The sequence below is a fragment of the Triturus cristatus genome, chromosome 12 (genome assembly GCF_964204655.1).
Source record: "Triturus cristatus chromosome 12, aTriCri1.1, whole genome shotgun sequence".
NCBI lineage: Eukaryota > Metazoa > Chordata > Amphibia > Caudata > Salamandridae > Triturus > Triturus cristatus.
The window spans coordinates 92,185,438-92,209,868 of NC_140595.1; the positions used below are offsets into that span (position 1 = coordinate 92,185,438).

General features: G+C 42.1%; 1 protein-coding gene across 2 annotated transcripts in view; it reads left to right on the forward strand.

The window, feature by feature from the left end:
• VPS72 (vacuolar protein sorting 72 homolog) overlaps positions 1-16,541 on the forward strand; it is a 45,705-nt gene extending 29,164 nt beyond the window's left edge. The window contains exons 2-6 of one of the 2 annotated variants that reach the window (XM_085639342.1): positions 1,426-1,578; positions 4,301-4,424; positions 7,205-7,381; positions 13,403-13,547; positions 14,882-16,541. In XM_085639342.1, coding sequence (XP_085495468.1) covers positions 1,426-1,578; positions 4,301-4,424; positions 7,205-7,381; positions 13,403-13,547; positions 14,882-15,263 — 981 coding nt within the window. In that variant the 3' untranslated portion in view covers positions 15,264-16,541. Of the gene's footprint in view, positions 1-1,219; positions 1,579-4,300; positions 4,425-7,204; positions 7,382-13,402; positions 13,548-14,881 lie in introns of both variants that reach the window. The other variant, XM_085639343.1, reaches the window with a different exon arrangement.
• The last annotated feature ends 7,890 nt before the right edge of the window (positions 16,542-24,431 follow it).

Here is a 24,431-nt window from a genome sequence, read left to right on the forward strand (position 1 = left end):
GTTTAAAAAACTTCTGTTGCTCAGCACCGGTGAGACCCGGCCCAATTAAAGCCCTGGGTAGAACTATATCTGTGAGACGTTGGGTGGAAAGGGGAATGCTTCAGGGGTGCCCTCTGTCCCCCTTGCTTTTCGCCATAGCTATGGAACCCATGGATGCACGCGCAATAAAACTTGCGAAGCTTTTAGGGGTTTGACAGTACAGGGGCACAGCCTGTGTATAGAACTATACGCAGATGACCTATTGCGCTTCTTGCACTATGCAGAAGGGGACTTGGTGGGACCAAAACCATGCTGGAGGAGTTCAGCCTTCTATCAGGGCTGCGTGTTAATTGGCAGAAATCCCAGGCTGTTCCCCATGCTGAGAAAAGAGGAACCTCCAGAGCAACTCGTCTGGCATACTTAGGGGTTAGGATTTATCACAACAAAGATGACCTACTGGTGGGAAATATAGGGCAAGCAATTGGTTCCTTGAGAGCCTCTATGACTTGTTGGGGGATGCTTCCACTCTCGGTGATTGGAAGAATAGTTCTCCTAAAGATGGTGGACCTCCTTGTAGGACTTTACTGTTTCTTCGTTTGGCAACTTCGTTAAACATCATTCTACAATACAACGTTTACAAAGTCCACTCGATAATTTTTGAGAAGTGTGTAAAAATTAATTTTAAAAAAACGGTACACAATGATAACCACTTTAATCTGCACACAGATTCTTTGGCGTGCTTTTGTAAATTTGGTGTAATTCTGTTCAGTAGTTTTGCAATGTTTTATATATGTAGATATCTTAACAAGAACATCAGTAGCGTGTAGATTTCTATACTGGAAGCTCTTTGATGAAAATTAACTGTATAACATGACCATGTTTGAAATTCACTGAATTTCAAAAGAAGTCCTCAATAGCCCACATATAAAAGACTCAAAAAGAACATCAATGGGATTCTTTGAGGTACAAAATGACTAAGAGGCTGATCCCAAAATGACCTTATTTGCCCAAAAAGTGTGTCCTTTGTATTTAGAAGTTTGTGAACTTCAAAACATGCTGTATACTTGGAAATGTTGAGGACTTCACTCGAAGATTTGAGTACTTTAACTTGTGTAATTCCTTATTATGCATTCCAGAATACCTCTATGGCTCATTGAAGATATAAATGAAAGCACCATATGTTTATATTGGAAAACTATCAAGGGGAACACAATACTAATTATCTTCTGATAACTTTTAGGTAATTGAATAGGATAAGTGTTCTGATGGTCTAGATGTCCAGTAGCAAAGACGAATCTCAGCAGCGCTTGCAGGACCTGAGATAAGTGTACTCCTTTCACAAGTGTCTGTCTAGTTCTCAATCTCGGTGAGCCGCATATTGCTGTATTGTAGATGTACGTTCACAGTCTGCTGCGCATTGACCTTTCTCTGTTTTTCCTCTGTCAGGAGTCCGGCGATGACGAGTACAAAGGGGAGCATTCAGATAGTGAGGATGAGGTGGATTCGGATTTCGACATTGACGAGGGGGATGATCCAACTAGTGATCAAGATGATGATGAACCGAAAAGAAAACGCCGTGTGGTGACCAAGGCATACAGGGTAAGGCGCAGTTTGCTTTTGACATACACAAATACCATGCATTTCTTTCCACTCATTGCAGACTTCCTTTCCTTGTTATGACTCTAAATATGTTGCATTTGAATCCATTGTAACTGGTACTTTGTCTTCAATATTGGCCTTTCTAACCTAACACAAGTAAAATAAAAGATCACAGCAGCTAAAACGTGTATCAAATGGCAGCACTCCGCCTTGCAGACAAGTGCAGATGAAGTGTGCATTTGACTCTTGACCATAGTTAGAATTTGGACTTTGTGCTATCCTTCTCCGTGTACTTACCTCAGCTGTATATTGGCACAGACCTACATTCCTCACATACTTCTTGATGTCTGTACCTGCCAGTTTGAAATGATTGAAGTTGGCCATGTGCTCAGCGTTTGGATGGGTTTTCTAGGTGATCATTGATCTGAATCAGGAGCATTAAAAGCAGCTGTAAATAAAATATCTTGGAACAGATTTCTGCAATGGCGCTTTAGCCAGAAAGTGTGTTGCCACCTTAACCATTGTCCGGTTTTAAAAGCACCCCATTCTGCATCTCTAATCGATGTAAGGACATAATCTGAACCATCAGCTGTTAGAAATTGATTTCATTACATGCTCCACACTATTTTGTCTGCATTAAACTCTGAAGGAGGGGGTCTTTATGTATACCTGGCATTGAAATGTATTTGTATGTGACTGGTTGCCTTTGCTATGTTTAGTTTGAGCAAGATGCCCCCAGCGTCTTTCTCTCTGTCTTATTCCTCTATCATGATCTATCTCCCATTACCCCTTGTGCCCCGGCTAATCAACTACTGTATCCCCACCACACCCCCTCACCTATTTGTCTGCATGATTGCTGTGTAGGCCTGGACAACTTTCCGCCCCAGTTATCAAACCCCATTTACTGTGTTATTTGATAACGATGCACAGCTTCCGAAATTAAATAAACAAAGACAGTTATTTCCTTCGCATACATGAGGAATGCTTCCAGGTCAGAATGTGCAGTTTTGTTTGTGTTGAGGAGCTGTATACATGTCTGTGTCTAGTTTGACAACGGAGGAGTGTGGCAGAGCACCCTTTACAGATTGACAGATTTAATTTTTTTGCTTTCCAATTGATTTGTAATGAACATTTCTTGAGTCCCCAGACCTCGCTCCTAGAAGGGGAAGCTGGCCTCTTTGCATTTCTTCATTTTCAGCATCTAGTCCTGCTCCCATCATGGTTAATTTCAGAGAGTTTCAATGAAAAAGCTGATAGAAAATGTATCAGTCCCAGGATGCAGCTACCTCCATATAAAATGATGAAATCATCGTAGACCAGAAATTAATCCATCTCAACCATTTTGATCACTTAATCTTCGTTTTATTTTTCGTTTTGTTGAAATGTAAAACATGGTGATTCCGATTTTCAAGTGCATGTATGATGCTGCTACCCTTTAACACAGCATGTCAAAATCCCCAGTTCCATGATTAATGCGAAGTATTTGACCCAATGCATTTCGGACTGTATCGCCCTTCTTCAGGGGTAACTACAGTGTAAGAATGAACAGTATATCAAAAGCGTTTGAGGAGAGAACCTAGGGCGGTCAACCTCGAATCTGGGGAACTGGGATCGAGTCTCGGCAATGACGCTGGACATCCTGTGATTCTGGGCAAATCGCTTAATCTCCCCGTGCCTAACAAAAATGAATGTGTCCTCATGTAACGCAACTGGTTCTATGTAAAGCGCTCTGATGCCCAATACGGGTCAAGTTCGCGTTATATAAAACGCCGTAAAAAAAAAATATATATATATATATATACTTTTTTTTTTTTTAATTACTCAATAAATAACAATTTGTATAGACCTTTAAATATTTGATATCCCATGACCCCTGTAATCAATTCATTTATCCACCCTGCAAACACCCTTCACCTAATTCATACTAGATTGTAGGAAATTAAAATTAAAAGATGATACACCCGTACCATGACCTGAATTTAGACACATTTACAAGCATGCTACAAAAGCGTGCGCTACAATTATGTCAACTCCCCCTACCTTCAACATTCAGACCGATTGTGCAGAGCAACCGCTTTGTAAGTTGTTTGTGCTTAAACGTGGCCGTGCCCCCACTGTCGTTTATACCTAAACGTAACGCCCAGTACCATCATCTTGCATGGAGGTGGCTGCATTCTGGGACTGATACATTTTGTATCAGCTTTTTCATTGAATATTTCTTGGTTCTTTAGGATGGAGCACACACCAGGATAGTACCCCGAAATGAATACCCACGATAAACTTTGGAGAAAAACAGGTGTGCGGGTCATTGACTTTTTCTATATAATTTCAGAGAGTGACTGAGTCTTTTGGTCCTCTTCCTCCCCAGAGGACTGGAGGCTGCAGTCAGTCTGCTTACAACCAGTTCTATTCCTTCATTTTCACTAATCCTACATTAGGCCTTCTTGCCTTTTGCATTAAACTTTCCACTTGTAATGAACTTGATTGCATCGGGTGCGTTTGGAGATCCTTCAACTGCAATAAATGGTGGACAAGTGACTACACTCCCCACTTATCCCTAGTTAGCATGAATTGACTTCCATCTCTAAAATTCCACAAATGGTTCCAATTTTTCCCCCCGACAATATTATGTATTTTTTCCAAATAAAATAGCCTGCTTTTGACTTGGTCTTAGACTGAGTCCATCCGTTAATCATCCATTTCTACTTGTTTTTGTTTTTAGGAACCAATAATAAGCTTAAAACCTAAACCAAAAGTCAAGAAGCCAGAAGTTTCTGCTAGCAGTGCACCAAAGGTCAGGCAGGAGAAACCTCCTGTCCCGCAGCCGCAGGATGATACTACTGATAGTAAGTGGATGGGTTTTAATTAAGTTGTGTCTCCAGTATGTGTGTACACATATATTTATATGTCAATCATTTCGGCTTTGCTTTCATATCTTATAGGTTATTGGGCAAACACAGACAGTTGCCTAACCTATCTACTAGGGATTACTAGTGCCAATTGGAGCTGATGCAGGAAATGAATGTATTGTCGATTTTTCTGTAATCGCTCCAGTGGGTATGACTGTATTGCCCATTTGAAGTGCGGGAGGATGATCATATGTTTCTCCCCACTGTGTAAACAAGATGCCCCAAAAGCCATCTGTATCTGAGATGTTCATCCATATTGGATACAAAGCATGTATGTATGTATGTGTGGAGATATAGATATATCTATATCTCCAAACTTCGTAGTTGTGGTTCAGAACCACTTTTCATTGTAAAGGCATTTTTGATTTCCCTGTAACATTTGACCCTAAGGATGGATTTGAACCAACATCAGCGTTCCATTTACATAGTAAGCTATGGTACGGCCAGTTACAAAGGGGGAAAACACCTACAAGGGAGAGGTGAATCCAGATCACCCCCACCCCCATTTTAGCACCTACAGCCAAAAACTGCTCAATGAACATGTGCCAAACTTGACACGAAAGTAGAGCTTTACTCAGAAAACATGCTTTCATTTGTTTGATTAAATCTGTTCTGTAATTGGGGCCTCCAGGATTTCTGCAATATTGTGGATGCTGTGTCTTCTGCTTGAATATAGATTTGCCTTGTTTGCCACATAATCTGCTGATTTTAACAAACAAAAAATTGGTTCTACCTCATATGGGTCAACATTTACTAAATATGCAGCAGTGCACTGTGAAAGAGCCTTTGGAAAGGTTGACTGCTCACCTTTCTGATTTATTTCTGTATTTGGGTGCCAGAATGGTACTAATGAGATGAAACCTTCGCCCTAATAGTGTTCACATGTGTAAAAGTTCAAAAATAATAAGGTAATGCAAAAAAAAGTGCCACATTATGTAGCATAATTTTCTTTTCTTGCATATTTTAGCCCACTCTTGTGCATAAATTGGTCCTCCTCTGCTGCATAATTCCAGTGGCCCAGTCTGTAGTTCTGAAGATAAGGGCATTAAAAAAAAAATTGCCTGGTGGTATTGAACGTGATTACACTATTATCTGCCATTTAAAAGCGTGATTCGGGAAATTGTGACTTCTGTGAATTACACTTTCTTTTTTTAAATATAATTGACCGATAGAGGGAACTGGTTTTCCCGCCATCATGAAATTGACTTTTGTACACTATGGAAAAAAATGATCCTAGCCATGGGGTGGCACTATGAGGGATGCTCGACTCGAGGGAGTGCTGGGTGATGCTCAGACAAATGGAAATTCGCCCCCCCAATAAAAACTGATTTGTGCGGATAGATTTATGATTTTTATGAAAAATGTGGTCTTAAGGCTGCCATTTTATGCAGACATATATTGCTTTTCATGAAAAACAAATGCAATAGAAGTCCCAGGAATCCAACAATGTATATTTAAGCGTTTACCTGGCCTAAAAATGATTACCAGATTTTTCTTGTCACATGATGATTTCACTGTAAAACTGTATATTTTATTTTCTGTATCTTAAGTTTGTAGGTATGTTCTGATCTGTTTTCAATGGTTCATTTTTGTTCCACTTAATTGAAAAAAAACCTCTTGCAGTTCCCTTTTAGTTTTCACCTACCACGCAGTGCAAATGGTCTGCTTGCGAAAAGCCCTATTGTAAGCTTGTGTGTGCTTTACTTCCTTTACTTGTGTTTGCCCCTCTCCCGGAACTTAGCCACATTACTTGAGTCCTTCAACTGCTCACTTTTCTGACACTCCTTTTTTTTTTTCTTTTGGTCAAGCACTCCACAAGAGAGCATGTGTTTTCCAGCTGTCTTCTTTGTGTGCTTCTCTTGCCCCTCTCCCGCTCACTCAACCATGCTCTGTGTTGCACTCTCTCTCGCCCATATGCTTCTCCTTCACCCTATTCGGTGATGCTCTTGCACTAGTGAGCGTCTCCCGCCGCAGCTCCACGGTTTCCCATGTATTTTTCTTTTTTATATACCTATCCAACACAATTCGGTAAATAAAAAGTACCAGCCTCAATTTGAACTGAACTCTGAACTGAGGTGGCGAAGTGAGCTAAAGAATGATGATGGATTCAACCCAGATCTGTGACTGGGGGTGAGTGTTTGAAAGCGCTCCGTCCTTCATCTCCTTGTGTTTAGCATCAATTTTTAGGCGCGTACATGCTTGGTGGCCGTCCCCAAATAATTATAGTCTTTCTTAAGCTATGCTGCACAGCATCGCTGGAAACCATTGGCAAAGCCATTGGCCGCAAAATTGAGATTCATTGGCGTTGGTAGTGCTTGTTTAATACTTCTCAGGTGAAGTGTTTTATTTTTTGCTGATTTGATTTGAGATTTCAGTAGATTTCTGCTTGCAGTGCTTGATTTAGACCCTTATCTGCTGCTTTCTCTCTGTTTCTGAGACACTTAAGACTAAACTATTTTCAGTCTCATAAAGGGTCAATAGCACTACAGTCACATAATAAATTGTCAGAAAGGCTAAATATTTAACAGTCCTGTTCAGTCAGACTCGCTGTGTGCGATTTGAGCTGGTTACTTGTTGGAAGGTTTTTTTTTTTTCTTTTCTTCTGTAGCTTCTCTCTGTGAATAATGTTTTTAGGGGGCTTGTCTATGGCTAGTGATTAAGCAGTATGCATTATGGTTGTCGGTGCATTGTTTAACCTTATTCTGCCCTCTTTCAAGGTCGCAAGTACCTTCGACAGACCACGACAGAACACACCCGCCAAACCTTCCTGCGAGTGCAGGAGCGTCAGGTGCAATCGAAGCGCAAGAAGGGGCCTCATACTGACCGACCGCTGACGCAGGAGGAGCTTCTTGAAGAAGCCAAAATTACAGAGGAGCTGAATATCCGCTCTTTAGGTAAGTCAAAAGTATGAACTTTGAGGCCTTGCCTTGTGCTGTTAGAGGTTCAGAGCAATTGCATGTGTTGATAACGGTGTTTAACACTAATACAAAAGCACACTAGCACGCCATATAGGTCCATTGGGGCGTTTACCTTTCCGGGGGTTGTGATACCGATTGTAGGTGTTGGTAGGAGGTTAGAAGGCAATGAGAATGTCCAATACAGCATGCCACCATATTTTACACATATATTTAATGTGTAGTAATGCTTTTGCTTCTGAGAAGAGAAGGGCATTATTAAAAGGTTAATAGAATAGTTAAAAATTCAATGCATACTACAAACAGATGGTTATAGAACCTCCTGGGTCTAAAATAGGACTTTTAGCCAGGGTTTCCCAAACTGTGGGTCGTAACTTAATTTTTGGTGGATCGAGAAAGTCGGAGCAATAAATAAGGCTGCCTTTAAATTCTGTATTTCAATTCACATTGGCCGGTAATTCAAAGACAGGGGTCGAATGTCAGGCTGCATTATTCTTGTAACATTGAGATTGGTGTTTGTGTTTTTTCGATGACTGCAAAGTGAGAGGAGTTTTTAAAGTGAATTATGTAACAATGCAGCATGTTTGTTTTTTGCAATACACAACAAAATGTAAATACCTGTAAATTAGCTGTATGCATCCAGAAGCTAGGAAAGCAATAATGAAGCATTTTTTTGTAATTCTGAAGTGTGCTGGAAACAGAGATTTTAATAGGATTAAAACAAATCAAGACACTTTGTGATGCACAAATGATAAATATTCAAAGAAACACGATTACCACACATTATCATGTGTGTGCTATATGATTTTAATCAGTATAACTGTACTTCTGTGCAAATTTAGTGGCCATTTCAATGGAAAATGTGCCGCCTGGAAATAACAATGTGCTACAACACCATGCTTTAGTTCTATTTAAAAATTGCCCCGCCTCATGTCTATTAAAGGTAGGTGGGCGGCAAACGTTTGTTTTAAAAAGTGGTTCGTAGTTCTAAAAAGTTCGGGAAACACTGCTCTAAGCTATTATAGTAGTTAAGCACTTCACTAACATGTGACCCAGTAGCCAATGAAATCCTATGGCTAAACCGTTGAAGCTGCCTAGGACAAAGTATGTCTGTGGCACATGGCTAGTGGGTGGTGTCTAGTCTGAAGAATTTCACATTAGTGTTTGTAAAAGGACTGTCAGTGGGGCATAGTTTTCAGACTGAAAGTTAAGTTTGTATACGATCTGTTTTACCTGGTATGGCTTGCTATCAATGCATAGCAAGACTTCTCAGAAGCTCTGGAGCCCTGCCATAGGGCTTCCGGAAAAGAAGTAATAAAAATATCCCCAATTCCTGGCACCCAAATGAGAATTCCTCATCACCTCTCAAGTCATAGATGTAGTTTGGGGTTTAGCGGCAGTTTCCAGAGCCTCTGGTAATTGTCCAGCAGGGCACAGTTCTTGGGGACAAGTTAATGACAGCGTGATTGGGTGGGGCATTCTCTTGCCCCAAACCGACTGCACAGCTGCATTGCGCCGCTTTGGCAAATAATTAATTTTTTCTCCATTATAATCCATTTTTAAACATCTATTCAATTCTTATTAGATCTCCATATTTGGGTACTGATACTCAGAATCCACACGGGGATGTTATGCCATTTTCAAGTTTCTTATGTTAAAGCTGTGCCCATCCGGACCTCTCGCTGAAACACGACAAAAGCAGGAGTTCGTCCAAAGCAGCATTTATTTAAAACCCAGTGCATTTCGGGCTAAGAGCGCCCTTCGTCAGGGGACACTGTGAATAGCAATAAAACAAATATCCATCATTACAATGACCATAGATCAACATCTTATGTAATCACCAAAACAATCCAAAAATGTCTGAACCCCTTATACCCTTTCACCCCGTCCTCATTATGAGCAATATGTATTAACACAACTACCCCTCTGTTCTCATAGTGAACCAAGTTCTCTATCAGCCAATTTCCTTTATTTCACCCCCTCTATTCTGCAAAACAAACATCCGCCCTTTTTCTGTGTAAATGTAGCTTTATATCACATTCTTATTCACCCCTTACTTCTCTCCCCCTCTGCATACATACTGCTTTCTCCTCCTCCATTAATTAAACTGGCACCCCCATGAACCCCTTACTTCTCTCACCTTCTCACTACACAATCCTCCTCCTGAACCCATAATCTCTCATGAAGTTTGGAATTGGGATAGGATTAGTAGCAGGCCATCATCCTAAATGTAGCCCACAGGCCTAGCAAACCTAAGTGGCATTTAACTGGAAACAGGTGGGTCACAGTTCAGATTATTGGCTGGCGAGGGCATCATTGGTACTGGGATGCCAAGTGGATCAAGAGAACTTCCAGCTCGGAGCCTAGATTTTTGGTTTTGCTCCAACAACGACTTCTGGAGCTGATTTTCTCCTGTGCTATAAAAGGCTTAAGAGATTGCGAATCTAATACAGTTTGAACAGATGCTGCCTGCACCCAATGAAACAGGCGTTGGGAAAGAGGAGGAAATCTTGCTCAATGGAGGGTTTGCGATTCACCCAAGCAAGCCTACAACAGCACCCCATTTCGAAGAGGGCCTTGAGCATAAAGACAGACAGGATGTTAAGTCCACCCTGGCTTGGGCAGCTTGGGCATGCCTGCCGTATAAAGACTATATTTTTTAAGTTGCAGACGCTATTCTAGATGAACACCAGTGCTACCACACATTCCATAATATCACACATGTAAAAAATACAAATTATCCACACTGCAATCATGACAAAAGGCACGGATCCCATTTATCTGGGATGGGCTGGACTTTTACAGATGAACCTTTTACAATCTGTCAATTACGCCAACTATAATCTGCTGTCACCCCACCTGCTACCTCATAGCTGCGTATGATAGAGAATTTGTCACCCACTGTGGATGGGATACTTTCTGATTGTACCTCCTTTCATCAAAGATCTAGTCTTTTGTTGAACGCCTCATGATGAGTAGGTGGAGCAAATCCATTTGTCTGGCAACATGTCCTGTCCTTAGGGGTAAAAACATGAAACAGGTGAGAAAAAGACTCCTAGTAGGGGGTTCACAGTTTTTTAAAGCCTTGCTGAGAACGATTGACCAAGCGATGGCAGGCAGCGCTGATGCCACAGTCCGATGGTGGCTTATGATGGGCAGCGTTGATAGTCTGGGACCATTCATAGGTGCGTCTGGATTGACTTCGGTCAACATTGGGGATATTGAGTCATTTAGTTTGAGGTCAGCATGGTTGGGTTTCCGTTTACTGGGGCTGTCAAATGGAAATGAAAACACAACAGGTGAGTAGGGTAACTGGAAGTAAATCATTAAATGTTATTAAGTGTGAACTAAATCTTCCCTAGTTTCACTCATTGTTTTGGTTATTTGAGGTTGAGAGACTGTCATATTTGAGCATCGGCTCATCTTGGTGTTTCTGACGTGCAGTTCAGTCTTGCACCTTGTGCAGGGAGAGTCTTGAAAATTATGAGGCTTTCCTGATGGTGTAGGGTCTGTCACTAGATGGGTGTGACATGCGGAGTCTGGCACTGGGGAGAGTATGGCGCATGATGGGCAGCGTTGATGGTCAGGGTGTGCACTGTAGCACTTGTAGGCTTGGAGCCTGTCTCCAGATCCGCATGAAGTGTAATTTCCAGTACAAGTTGATGACGGGGCTTCCCACCAGATGAATGTTTAGAATGACCAGCAGCGCAATTGGGTAGTAGGTGAATTCATAGAAAAACTACATTGGAGAAAACCAAATCATGGAAAACCAAATTTAAGGAAAGACAATTTTAAGGATATATAAAAAAAATCGAATATTAAAGGAAACATTTTGCATTGTAAAGGAAAGATACTTATAAAGAAAATCCAAAATGACATTAAACTTGGGCGGAGTCTGACTATTGTGGGTTCTTTGGGCTCAGGGATGGATCATGTTTAGGGTGATGTGGAGATCCTTAGAGGTCAGGAATAATTGGAGTTAGGGCATAGAATGAGATTTTTGGGGTTCACAGATGAGTGACGTTTAGGTGTGTGAGGTGTTTAGATTTCAGGTACGGGTGGAGTGTAAGGGTGTCGAGAGGTTTTAGGGTTCATGGATGGGCGAAGTTTAGGGCTGGTGAGGGTTTTTAAGGTTCAATTATGGGTAGCAGCTGGGGTGGTAAAGAGTTTTTAGGGTTCAGGATGGGGTGGAATTTAGGGTAGTGGGGGTTTTAAGGATTCAGGGATGGCTGGAGTTTAGATGTAGAAAGGGGTTTTTAGGGTTCGGGAATGAGTAGTTTAGGGTGATGAGTTCTTATGGGGCATGGATGGCTGTTTAAGGGCAGTGAGGGTTTTATGAAGTTCAAGGAAGGGTGGAGTTTGGGTTTGCTGAGGAGTTTTAAGGGGTATGGGATGGGTGGGGTTTAGGCATGGAAAGGGGTTCAGGAAAGAGTGGGGTTTGGGGTAGTGAGTGAATTTAGGGTTCAGGGATTCTGGATTTTTGGGGTAGAAAGGGCTTTTAGGCTCCTGGGATTTGTGTTGTTTTGGTGTGGTGAGGGTTTTAGGGGGCAGGGATTGGTGGTGGTTAGGAGTTGTGAGGGGTGAGCCATGGATGTTATTTATGGGTAATGATGGCTCAGAGAATTAAAAGCATCCGAAGTAATTGTCTGAAACTGTAGACGATATAAAAATGAACTAATGTTCCCTGAAGTAAAGCACTGATTTAAATATCTCCGACAGAAGTGTTTCTGAAATTAAGACTTGCAACCATTGTATTTACACATAATACATAAGCCTTCAAAAAACTATTTCAACCAAGGACTCTCAATGAATTGGTTTCTACGAAAAGGTAAATGCCATTCATTCTTAAAATTTCCATCAAACAGTTTAGATGTAATGGTATTCCATGAAATCGTTTTTCTATGCAATTACATACAACCCTGCGATTGTTCTGGAGCTCGTCGCTATGTGAGCCTGTCATTAGTGATTCTGCGTCTTAGTGACAGCAGACACATTCCTGTGCTCGTTATTTGGTAAGTCTTCAGTACCGCTTTTGGACTTTTCTGAGCACCCAAGAGCCTATAAAAATGAAGGCAGAAACACAGGGGAATAGGGCCAACAGGAAAGGAAAGAGGATGAACGGTGAGGAGTAGTTGGAAGACTGGAACATAATCATTGTATTAGAATAAACTGCCATGCTTCCATTTCCAAAGGAGATGGCCCTTTAAATCAGTGTGATTAATCCATTCAGATACCTTGCATGTAGGCAATGAATTTAACTCTTAAAATCCATCAAACTAAAGTTTGTGTCATTAGTGCTTTGCTGCTAGTAAAGGCTAGGGATTGCTGCAGAGACGTTTGTAGGGCACTGATGTGGCCCAAAGTCTTTAATGTAGTCTGTTGTGCCAAATTTTGTATGTGTTTTGGTTACCAAGCCTTCACCTTATGATTGCTGTTTTACTCTAGCTTACTTTGGTAGTAACCATTTTCCAGTTTATACTTTTGAGTATTAGGTAGAATGAGATACAGGAGTGGTCATTATTTTGTGCCCAGTGGGCTGGTGTCGTCTTTGGGACTTAAGCCAGACTTTAAGAGGCCCCTTGATTGTATGTCTCAAGAGAGAAGACAAGGCTTTAATGAATTTTGCTAACTCTCTAAAGCAGGCATGACTCCTTTCTTGCTCGAACCTTTGAGCAAGTTTCCTTAAACTAGCTTAGATTCACTAGAACCCACGTAAGTCCTAGAGTTGTTTCATTACTCGATGTGTGCTGTTTAGAGCCATATGTCCTTACTGCTGCTTATCGGCACAAAAGACTCTTGCTTGGACTGGTATGGATTTTGACTAAGTAGCAGACACGGCGGATAGTCATCTCCCAGGTTTGTGTATTATCAAGAAATGTCTTAGTGTTGGGCAGACTCCAATGCATGGCACACCCAGTGGCATCGATGCAACAGAGAGCTGTTTCTTCTTCATGAAGTTTTCCCAATTTTGACTGTTCCCTACACATTGGTTCTTTTTAGAGAATTATGAGAGGCTGGAAGCTGACAAGAAAAAACAGGTTCATAAAAAGCAGCAGTGGGATGGCTCGACTATACGCTACTGCTCGACAACCATGCCTCTGATTGCTGAAGTCAATGTAAAGGATGAGAACGTAGACGTCGAAGGGTACGTGTACATACTAACTCGCTATTCGCCATGTCTGCAAACATTTCTTAATTACCTTGCTGTAGGATAAATATGTTATTAGGATTTGCATGTATCCAAAGTATGTTGGCCCAATAAAGTCAAGCATTGGCACTGCCGGCACATCTGTTTTTCATATGCCTACACATAGAAGCAAATGCGTTTACAAATGCTCTTTAAAATATTGCATGCACAAATGCTCCTTGTCCCATTATATCCTACACTCCTGGCTTTAGGAATGCTGGGAAAAAAAGTAGCAAAAAAGGATTGCTTTCTGTGTAGAGTATGTATAGGAGATATAGAATTGAGTCTGACAAACAGCGTGATGATTGAGAGAGGATGTAAATAGTCCTCGTGCATTCTATAGAGAGCACTTCTTGGAATGTGAAATGATATACCAAATAGCCAATAGCATGAAATGTGACAAAAATAATTCTCTGGGTGGAGCCAAAGCCCACTCTATGTATATTTGAAAGAATTAGCAATATTGCATCTTGCAGACACAGATGTGTCATCCAGTCCTATTTAAAAATAGCAGTACTGTCAACAAATTTCACTCTTCTCTCCTGGAAATAGTTTTGCCTATTTACGTTTGTGCTTTCCTGGTCCTGTGGTCCTAATTTAATCGAATACTATATTTCCCAAGAGGAATGCATGATTGAGACCCTAGATAAAGTTGTCATAAGTACAGGGAATTGTGAGAATCTTTGCATTGACAATCCCCATCCCACTCCCACGGCAGTCACTTCTCCTTCTGACCTGCTAAATTCTGCTGTCATGATCCAGTATGCCACTGCCAAACAACCGCCCTGCTTGTGGCATATCTGTGCTCTTCTAAACCATGCAGCATGTTTCACACTTAATCGGTAAGTGGAGAAGATTGTAGTGAATTGCTTCAAAATGGATTGCTTGGACCTTTTTTTGTGGAACATCATGGTTTCCTATTCTCTGCATAAAATTCATGCATTCCTCATATTGCTGGATTCCAGATGTTTAGGCATGGGAGTCAAATTTTAGGCATTTTTCACACTTTGTTGTTGAATTTGTGTATAACAGAATTTTATTAACAAGAACGAGATGTTCATGAAAATCAGTGCACGGCATTCAGATTCTTTGTTTCTCTATAAGCGGATTCCGTAACTTGGTGAATTGCAGCTTTCCTCAATACTCTACTGAAGAGCCCATCTTAAAATCATCACAATTTTAGTACAGATTCCCACCCAGCCCAAAAGATCTTTTAAATGCTTTATTTCAAATGATTCTGATCTTTTGAACTATTTTGTCATTTGTTTTCATACATTTATGTCCCCTCCCAGGCTAGACCAAGATACTCAGCACAATGCAGATGGCTCCTCCGTTTCAGCAACTGTTGGCAAATGCTCCCGCACTTTCATCACCTTCAGCGATGATGTGACCTTCAGAAATTTCTTTCCAAAATCCAAGCCAGCCAAGGTCCCGGTGAAGGAAATATGCCCCGTCACCCACAAACTGGCCCAGTACCGGGACCCTATTACAGATATTCCCTACTCCAGCATCCGGTCCTTCAAGATAATCCGTGAGGCCTACAAGAAGTATATCACAGCCCATGGGCTGCCAAATGCGGCGATGGCGGCAGCTCTGGGGACCAGTCCCTCTGTAACTGACTCTGTTGCCCGCTCCGGGAGACAGAAGATCATAATTAAGCAGTCTGGGCCATGAAACTTGGGGAAGTGACCGAAGGAGTCTATCCTGTACGCTGGGAAGAAGCACCTGAAGTTTTCGACGAAAACTATGTTTGAACATCTCTTTTTCATTCAGGAAAACACTGCAAGTTGTCTTGGATTAATATTGGGAAAGGCCTCATGTCTCTCTATACGTTTTGTGCGGTTCTTTTAGCACGCAAAAGACAATTTCTTTGAAAATGCAGTGCTTTACTAGTGCAAGAAAAGAATAATAGATGTGAGGAAGTCATTTGGGCATTACTACTATAAGGTTGTTTGTCTCCAGGCTTTTCATTCCCTTTGTTTCACAAACCATTTCATCCCATTTAGAATTTTGCCAAATCTAAACACATGCACAACGTGTAAACCATATGTCCTTCTGCACCTTCCATTCTGCAGACTTGAACCTTATGTATTTGAAAAAAAGCCCTTTGAGTTTCCCTGTCCTGTAAAGAGGTCAGGAAGAATGCGTTATTTTGTTGTCTCCGGCATCCATATTAAGAGGCAGGGGTGTAGCTCAGTATTGCAGTTCACGTGCAGCGCTCTGAGAATTTACATTTAACATTAAGATAATGGTTCTTTACGTTTTAATGCCTTTTTCTTTAGGTGAATTATTGATTGTTGCTGCAAGTTTATTAGGAACCTTGGGTGTAAGCAAGAAGCTGACTCTCTAAATAATATTGGCCTGAACCAAAGTTTATTCATTCTAATCCAGGCTTAAAAGGTTTTTAGGGGAGAATGTTTTTCAAGTTAACCCCCTTTACTACTATTATTTCAAATGTGAATGTTTTTCAGTAAATAAATACTCTTGATCTAGAATATGGATTTATTGATCCTGTTCCATGGTTCATCTTAGTGGGTAAAGTCGAATATGTCCTTCATCATATTATACAAGTGCAGATTTTAAAAAATACAACAATGTAAAGAAAAGCCAGAAGGTTTCCGGCTGTCTGTTGGTAGCAACACACACCTTGCCAGTGATATTTGTGGACGAGTCTAAAGGGATCAAGGTACTTCAGGTTCTAGTGCTATATCCTGCAAGTAATCTTTGGAAGGAGGTTGCAGAAGGCATGTTCATGACTAATTTGGTTTAATTATCTGTTGCTTTTATTCTTGGTACATGTTCGTGAGACATACATAGCTACATTTTGTTGACTTCTCAGTTTAGTCAACTTGTACTCGGGATGGCCATTGCAAAATCTACACTTTGTTAAAACCACTTGCAGAGCAAGTGGGTCGATCAAATATGAAAAATAAATCGAATTTCTTAAATTGTTTCATCGGTTTTGAATGTGTAAAGTATATTTATGTCTCTAACAATTCCTTGGCTGCTTACTGTTTGTCTAACTTTATATATTTCGCTCAGTTGGGGAATATGTGCTTCTCAGAATGGCAACTTTGCCCTTTCTTGTTGCCACGTCACCAGAGTGACACAATGTTTGCCAGAGTTTTGGTCACCGGGGTACCAGAGTTTGGTATGGAGTTGTGGGTATTGTGCATCAGAATGAGTCCTCCAAAGGAGGTGAAAATAGCCTGGTAGTTGTAATGTGCATACCTACACCTTGCCTGTATTTTAGTGTGTTGTGATATCCCGTGATCCGCGGCTGAAGGGCGCATGGAGTGATGATGAGGGATGGGATTGTTGCTCCTCCTCTTCCCAGTAGTAATAAAAATAACTAATTGCTGTGAAGAGCTTTGGGGTGGAATTATATATTATACTGAATGCAAATCCTTAACAAATAGCATAGTTTTCCCTTCAATGTTGTCGCTGCTTTTTCAGCAATTCATCAGTGCGGAAAAGCACAGTGTATATCTAACACTTAAGAGATGTGACAACCTTCCAGGTTGACTCTGTATCGAGACTGTATAAAGCCCTTCACCCAATGTGGTTAATAGTCTCTCTCGTGTTAAAAGCAGTGATGGTTTACCCATGGCACCATTGCTGTATCTCCTGTTGGTGGTTTTGGGAAGAGTCTGATTTTTAGGCAGTATCAGCTAAACTCCTGTTGACCCACTGATTCATAATAGGATATGAAGAATCATGTTTGTCATTAATCAACCTCACTCTTCTGGTGTTGAATCAAAGGGGCCGTTCTTGACACCTGTGTCCATCATTAGATCACACACAAAAGCTCCCCCAGCTTTTGTATCCCATCATCATCTGAGGTGAGTTTGGACATATTTTTTCAAGGGTGGTAAACTCATTTTGAAGTCTTGCAAAAGTTATGTTTTTCACCAATATGTTTCTGTAGACCATAGCTTCTCCAGGAATGCCAATCTCTCACGATCTTTCTTTGACTTTGAAGTAAGTAGCACTAACGCTCTATAAGGGCTCATTTGTCGGCAGCCGCCTTCTTCCAGGTTAACCAAAGCTTTGTGAAGAGATGTTATTTAGCCCAATCATTCCTTTAACCTTTGCAGGTTTTGCTGGTGCTAGGAGGTCCACCTACCCAACGTGATCCTTCTTGGACTTTTTATTTTTATTTTAACTTGAGGGTTTTTCAAGACTTCTACCTTGCCTCGGATACATGTGCATGTTTTACATGGAGGATGCTTTATTTTTTAGAATGCTTCTGCTGTTTAAAGGCAGTCCTGTTGCATGTGTAGATAGTGGGTATGGGGGAAAGCAAACATTTAGAACCAACCAATGCACAGCACCTGGAGCACCTGGACAGAATTACTGTCCCATGGCATATACCTTGTTAGTAGGCTGAGCAAGGACAGGGGTGCTGGCACTGCTACATGCTGTTCAGGTTCGATCCACTCACTGACATATTGTGTGAGTGTGTGGGGAGCCTATCTTCTGCACAAAAATATGAAAATGAACATTGTTCGCTTTCTAGGCATTGGTTGCGCCTAATTGGGCTGAGTTGAGATTCCACATTTAGTGTGGCTTGAAAATGCCAAATCCTCAGTCCTATTTGGCTTGGCTCTATCAGTTTTGATTTTGAATGTGGCATTTTGCCTGATGCAAGCCAAAGTAGGTGGCCTATAATCCGTATGCAATACCCTCTATTGGAGGGAGGCTGGGGGCCTCTCTCTCACCTTTCCAACACTGCTACTGAAGAGTTCTTTTTGTGTATTTAAGGGGACGATATCCGTGACTCTATAGGACAAATTTGGAATGTTAGTAGTGAATGTGCCAAAAGGAATTGTGATCGGGCACATTCCATGTCCTTCACCAGAGGTTTTCACAGGGATACAGCGAGTCGCTGCCTGTGGGCTTGACAGGCGGGTTGGGGTTGAAAAGAAGCTGATAGAAGAGTTCTCACTGCATCTGGAGACTTTACCACATTGATTGTAGTGCTGTCAAACAACTCTGGGAAAAGGGGCTGTTGCTAAGCTCATGATTCACACTGAGGTGGAGGGCATCATTTGAACCCTAGAAATTCTCTTAGGAGTGGGCTCAGTGGCACAGTTTTGGGCACTTGAAGAGCCCCACTTCAATCTGTCCTCCATTGGATGCTGAGTTGAGTTACCGCCCGTGTGTAAAGGTATACGGAAGACACTAGCAACGGTCGTACTTTTTTGAAACGGGGAGGCGAAAGCAAACAGGTTATACGCCCCTGTGACTGGTTGGTGGCTGGTATGTGGGCCCATAGCTCCAACTAGTCCTTTTTATTGTTATGTGTCCAGGGAGGTGATCTTTGACCTCTATTGCCCTGATGAATTTGCCACAAACTAATTGGCAATGAAACATGTTGGCCGTCATTAACAAGGTATTCAACATGCTGTGGTTTTAAACAGAGGGATAGACTCCTATTAAGAATAAAAAGTATATTTGTGAGTCTAACCCCTTCTTTGTCTTTGTTGGTACATTTTTTGTGTTCCTGTTGTCACATTACACATTTCTCTTGTTGTGTGTTTGTATTTCCTTGCACTGGACACTTCATTTTTTTCTTATGAGAAAGCTATCAATAATGAAATAAACGTGGGCAAGCTGGTGAGAACCAACCAGTAGCTCCTCTGGTGGTGCGCACGTGAGATACTTTCTCTTCCTTTACACATTTATTTCACCTACTTTTTTTTCTGATATTGAGGGTGTGTGTAGAGTGAGTAAAGTTGTTCAATTAAACCTGTGGACTGACCTTACACTTTCTTGGTTCTATCTTTTCTGTTGTCTTTGAAATTTTAAATATCGGTAGCACACTGGATGGGGTTAGACCATATGAGTCAATGGGTGCTGGAGGTTTTTGATAAAGTATTCTTTCTTCCACTCATTCCAGGTTACATAAGATTATGCTACATGGTGCCAGTTCTTGTTTGTTGAAACTCCATTGGAACTAGCCTGAAAATAGAAAACGATGGATTGCTTCTCTGACACATGCTTACTGGATGAATTGTCCCCTCTACTTGTTACAGGAATGTTGGGAAAGGATGTTGCTACATTTGGCTTCCAAAACTGGAGAAGTCTGTTTTGTGCTTTGTTTTCTCCAGTGACCAAGGCTGTGGTACTAGAGACTTTGGCACTGGGAGAAGTTGGTAGTGGCTAGGATCAAACACCAGACCCAGAGGCTTTTGCTCGTCTGTCTAGACCACTCCAGACCATTGGTGTGCTGTAGGCACAAATGTGGAACAGGTTTGTATCCGTTTTCTACAGCTCTTGTCAAGAAAACAGAAGACCTTAACATCAGTATAGAAGTCATCAAAGAGCATACATTTATGCACAGATGATGGTGCAACCTCTTTAAAACCCGGTAAGTTGACATCAAAAGGCAGCTGTCAAACCCAAGTAATAGGGTTCACCCCGCTCAGCTGGCCTTTGTGAGTACACTTGTAAAATGACATGATGAAGAGTCTTGGTGTGATGCAGTTGGATATATATTGTAAAACTGTGTTTTTTACTTCTGTATTTAGTAGGGATGCAACATCCTTCTGGCTGTTGAGTAGCGCAGGACATTTTCTTTTCCATTTGAACAGTTGATCGCCTGAACTAGTTTTGATTTCCATTTTATTATAAAATGTGGACATTCCATGTTATTTACTGCTGTATTGTTTGGTTGTTTAATTTCATGTAATTGTGCATTTTTTGAAGATTTTCATTTTTAAGTGGTCAATCCACCAATAGTGAGGCACGTTTTCTGTTCTTGGAGCAGGTTTACCGTTGCTACAGATGAGCATTCAGGGGGTGATTTTTATGAGTATATATATGGCTCTTATGGACTGCTCACACTATATATATTGCAGAGGTCTTCAAACTTGTTTGCTCTGAGCCGAGCCCCCCCCCCCCCCCCCCAAAAAAGCAAAATGTTTTGAAGTGGTGGCCCCCCACCAAAACTATATGGCAAGGATTTGGGGAGTGGGAGGAGTAGGGATGATCACAGAGGGCGAGGATCATGAGATCATTTCAGGGCCGTAGATCAGTATCCACACTAAATGTGGGACTTATAAAATAACAACAGCATTAAACAAGAACATAATTCACCAAAAACACCACTGCACATAATTGGGGTTCTGTGGGCCCCAATGCACTCCACCTGCTACACTAATGATGGCTGTAGCCCTGGGAAGCAGGCTATCACTTCTTCTTTCACTCCTTCCCCGCCTTTTGTCTGACCATCACTTCAAGCTCGAAACAAGTCTTGTCTCTTTTGGAAAGAAAATGAGCTATTGCATTCTGCCCCCCATTTTATGCCAAGGACCACATCTGCTCTAACACTAGCAAAGAAAATGAGCCCCCATGTCCACTTTGTATTGCAAAGCATTCATAATTATGATGCAGTGGGCACCTGTGCAAAAGTGTCACTGCACCGCTTTCACTAAGGATAGGTACTGCCTAGCTGTCGTCTGACATTTGTTAAAATGAGCTCCCAATAGCCTTATATGGTTCGGGTGAATCTGATAAACAAGTTCCGGATTAACACAGTGTAAATGTGCATTAATTACTTTTGAGCACCCGATTGCCTCCTTCTCTGTAACCCAATAGTTTGGTCCCACTCACTACAACATGTAGACAGATATTTTTTCCTTCTGTTTCACTTCTAGATTTTGAAAGTCCTTATGTTAAGGGACTGCCCATCTTAATTCTAAGGTTTTATCCTTTTCTGTTGGTTAGGTTTAAAGTCCAATTCCTTGAAATGTCTTCCTTTAGAAGCCTTCTTCAAATCCCTTGCACCATGCAAGGTTCTCCTTCTTCTTAAAAGACACATGCATGCCTTGTGGTGTCTCTGAACCATGATGGGACACAACTTTTGAATTGTAGATGTCCATACCGAGAAACAAATGCACTTGCTGCTTCTTCGCTGGACTTGGTACTCCCAACCTCTCCAGAGTCTGTCCTTTGGATCAGATTTTTATTCAGGAGACATGTTCCATATAAATCGCATGCAAAACTTAAGTAAATTATACATTGCTAAAGGACTATTTAATAATAAAACCATACATTACTCTGCATCATCTCCAACTTACTGGCATTTCTTTTATTAATATCATTCTAATTATCCTGTCTTAATAGGGGATGCCCACGGTAATCTTGTCCCTGTACTTTGTATCTGCTTTTTACTCAAAATGGTCAAATGTATTTGACACTAAATATCGTGAGACATTGTGCCGTTACATGCTGGTTGGAGTACTCTGACAGGTCGCCTGAACACTCTGGAGGCTGACAGACCGGAAAGAATAGGTGACTGTAATATTGTTGGCATTAGTTGCCTCTTCTGAAAATACTCCGTGCAGTACGAACTTGCAGCCCTGAAGAAGTCGAAGGCATATACGCTGTATGCCGAAACATCTGTTGGCTGTTTTTCCTGTATTATTCATGAATGCTTGTCCTCGTATCTACAGCTGATGAACTACTGGGTGAAAAAGGAATAAAGAGATCTTGAATCTCTCAAACTCATGAAATTTGATGATTTTGACTTTTGAGTGCTCTGTACTTTTCCTCGGTTTTATCTTATACCAAAAGTTTGCCTTTGATGCATGTGACCCTTGTTGTGCCTTGAATTGCCTGTTGTTACCTTACAGAAGACACTGCAAGTAGAAGCAAAGCTCAAAGGTATTCACCCAGTGTGATAAATCATATTAAAATGCCTTGATCCTTAATGCAGTACTAAAGGCATGTTTGTCCTTTTCAGCCATTGGTCTGTATTTCTCATTCACATTTTTCCTCTGCCCACTACAGCAGTGGGTGTGCTCCTTGACTAACTTAACCATGAGTGACTGCATTCTCCTGTTTCACAAGCAGCACACTGGCACACAAAGTATGCCTTTTAACTGCTGAGACAACTAGGGCAACCTGTGTTTTTTAAAAGACACAAACAATATTTTTGCTTTTAGCCATCGATAAAGTTTTACAGAAACCGAAACAAAACAAGCACTGGGTTAGCTAAAAGGCAGACAGCCAATGCTAGGCCTATCTCATTTGACAATGTTTTTTTAAGCTGATTTCGAAAAATGTCTTTATTACACTAACAACAACCTTAGCTATGGCTTCGGCTACAGTATCTGACTCAGTTTCATATTGATAGAATGAACCAGAGACCATAGACTATCTATCATTTGCAGGCTTTGTATATATGTGTGTGTTTAAGACAAATTCTACATAAAAATGTCAGTTTTACTATTTAACTGCAAGCTTTATGATAATGAATGCAGCTATCCTCACGGTTCCTGGCTGTGAGATTACATCACTTGAGGGGAGAAAGGAGTCAAGCTTCACCACACAGGTTCAATCTGGTAGTGAAACAGACCTAGGCCTCACAATCCTGTAAATCTTGCACAGCCCAGTGTTGGGGCTGCGAATCTTACACAGACCAGTGTTGGGGCTGCGAATCTTACACAGCCCAGTGTTGGGGCCTGTGAATCTTACACAGCCCAGTGTTGGGGCCTGTGAATCTTACACAACCCAGTGTTGGGGCTGCAAATCTTGCACAGCCCAGTGTTGGGGCTGCGAATCTTACACAGCCCAGTGTTGGGGCTGTGAATCTTACACAACCCAGTGTTGGGGCTGCAAATCTTGCACAGCCCAGTGTTGGGGCTGCGAATTATGCACAGCCCAGTTTTGGGGCTGCGTATATTGCACAGCCCAGTGTTGGGGCTACGAATCTTACACAGCCCAGTGTTGGGGCTGCGAATCTTACACAGCCCAGTGTTGGGGCTGCGAATCTTACACAACCCAGTGTTGGGGCTGCGAATCTTGCACAGCCCAGTGTTGGGGCTGCAAATCTTGCACAGCCCAGTGTAGGGGCTGCAAATCTAGCACAGCCCCGTGTTGGGGCTGCAAATCTAGCACAGCGCAGTGTTGGGGCTGCAAATCTAGCACAGCCCAGTGTTGGGGCTGCGAATCTTGCACAGCCCAGTGTTGGGGCTGCGTATCTTGCACAGCCCAGTGTTGGGGCTGCGGATCTTGCACAGCTCAGTGTTGGGGCTGCGGATCTTGCACAGCCCAGTGTTGTGGCTGCAAATCTTGCACAGCCCAGTGTTGGGGATGCGATTCTAGCACAGCCCAGCGTTGGTGCTGCGAATCTAGCACAGCTCAGTGTTGGGGCAGCGGATCTTGCACAGCCCAGTGTTGGGGCAGCGGATCTTGCACAGACCAGTGTTGGGGCTGCGAATCTTGCACAGACCAGTGTTGGGGCTGCGAATCTTGCACAGACCAGTGTTGGGGCTGCGGATCTTGCACAGCACAGTGTTGGGGATGCGATTCTTGCACAGCCCAGTTTTGTGACTGCGAATCTTGCACAGCCCGGTGTTGGGGCTGCAAATCTTGCCCAGCCCAATGTTGTCTGCGACTCTTGCACAGCCTGGTGTTGGGGCTGCGAGTCTTGCACGGCCTGGTGTTGGGGCTGCGAGTCTTGCACGGCCTGGTGTTGGGGCTGTGAATCTTGCATGGCCTGGTGTTGGGGGCTGCGAATCTTGCATGGCCTGGTGTTAGGGGGCTGCAAATCTCTCACGGCCCGGTGCTGGGGCTGCAAATCTCGCACGGCCCCGTGCTGGGGCTGCAAATCTCACACAGCCCAGTATTGAGCCTGTGAATTGCACAGCGCAGTATTGCGTCTGCGGATCTCACACAGCCCAGTATTGGGCCTTCGAATTGCACAGCTCAGTAACTCTGCTACCCGCCCTCTCGTCCCCCCTCGCTTGTCCACCTTCAAAATACTTCACCTAAACGTAAGATCCCTAGTCTGTCATCATCTAGATGTTTTTACTGTGCTCACGGATGAAAAGC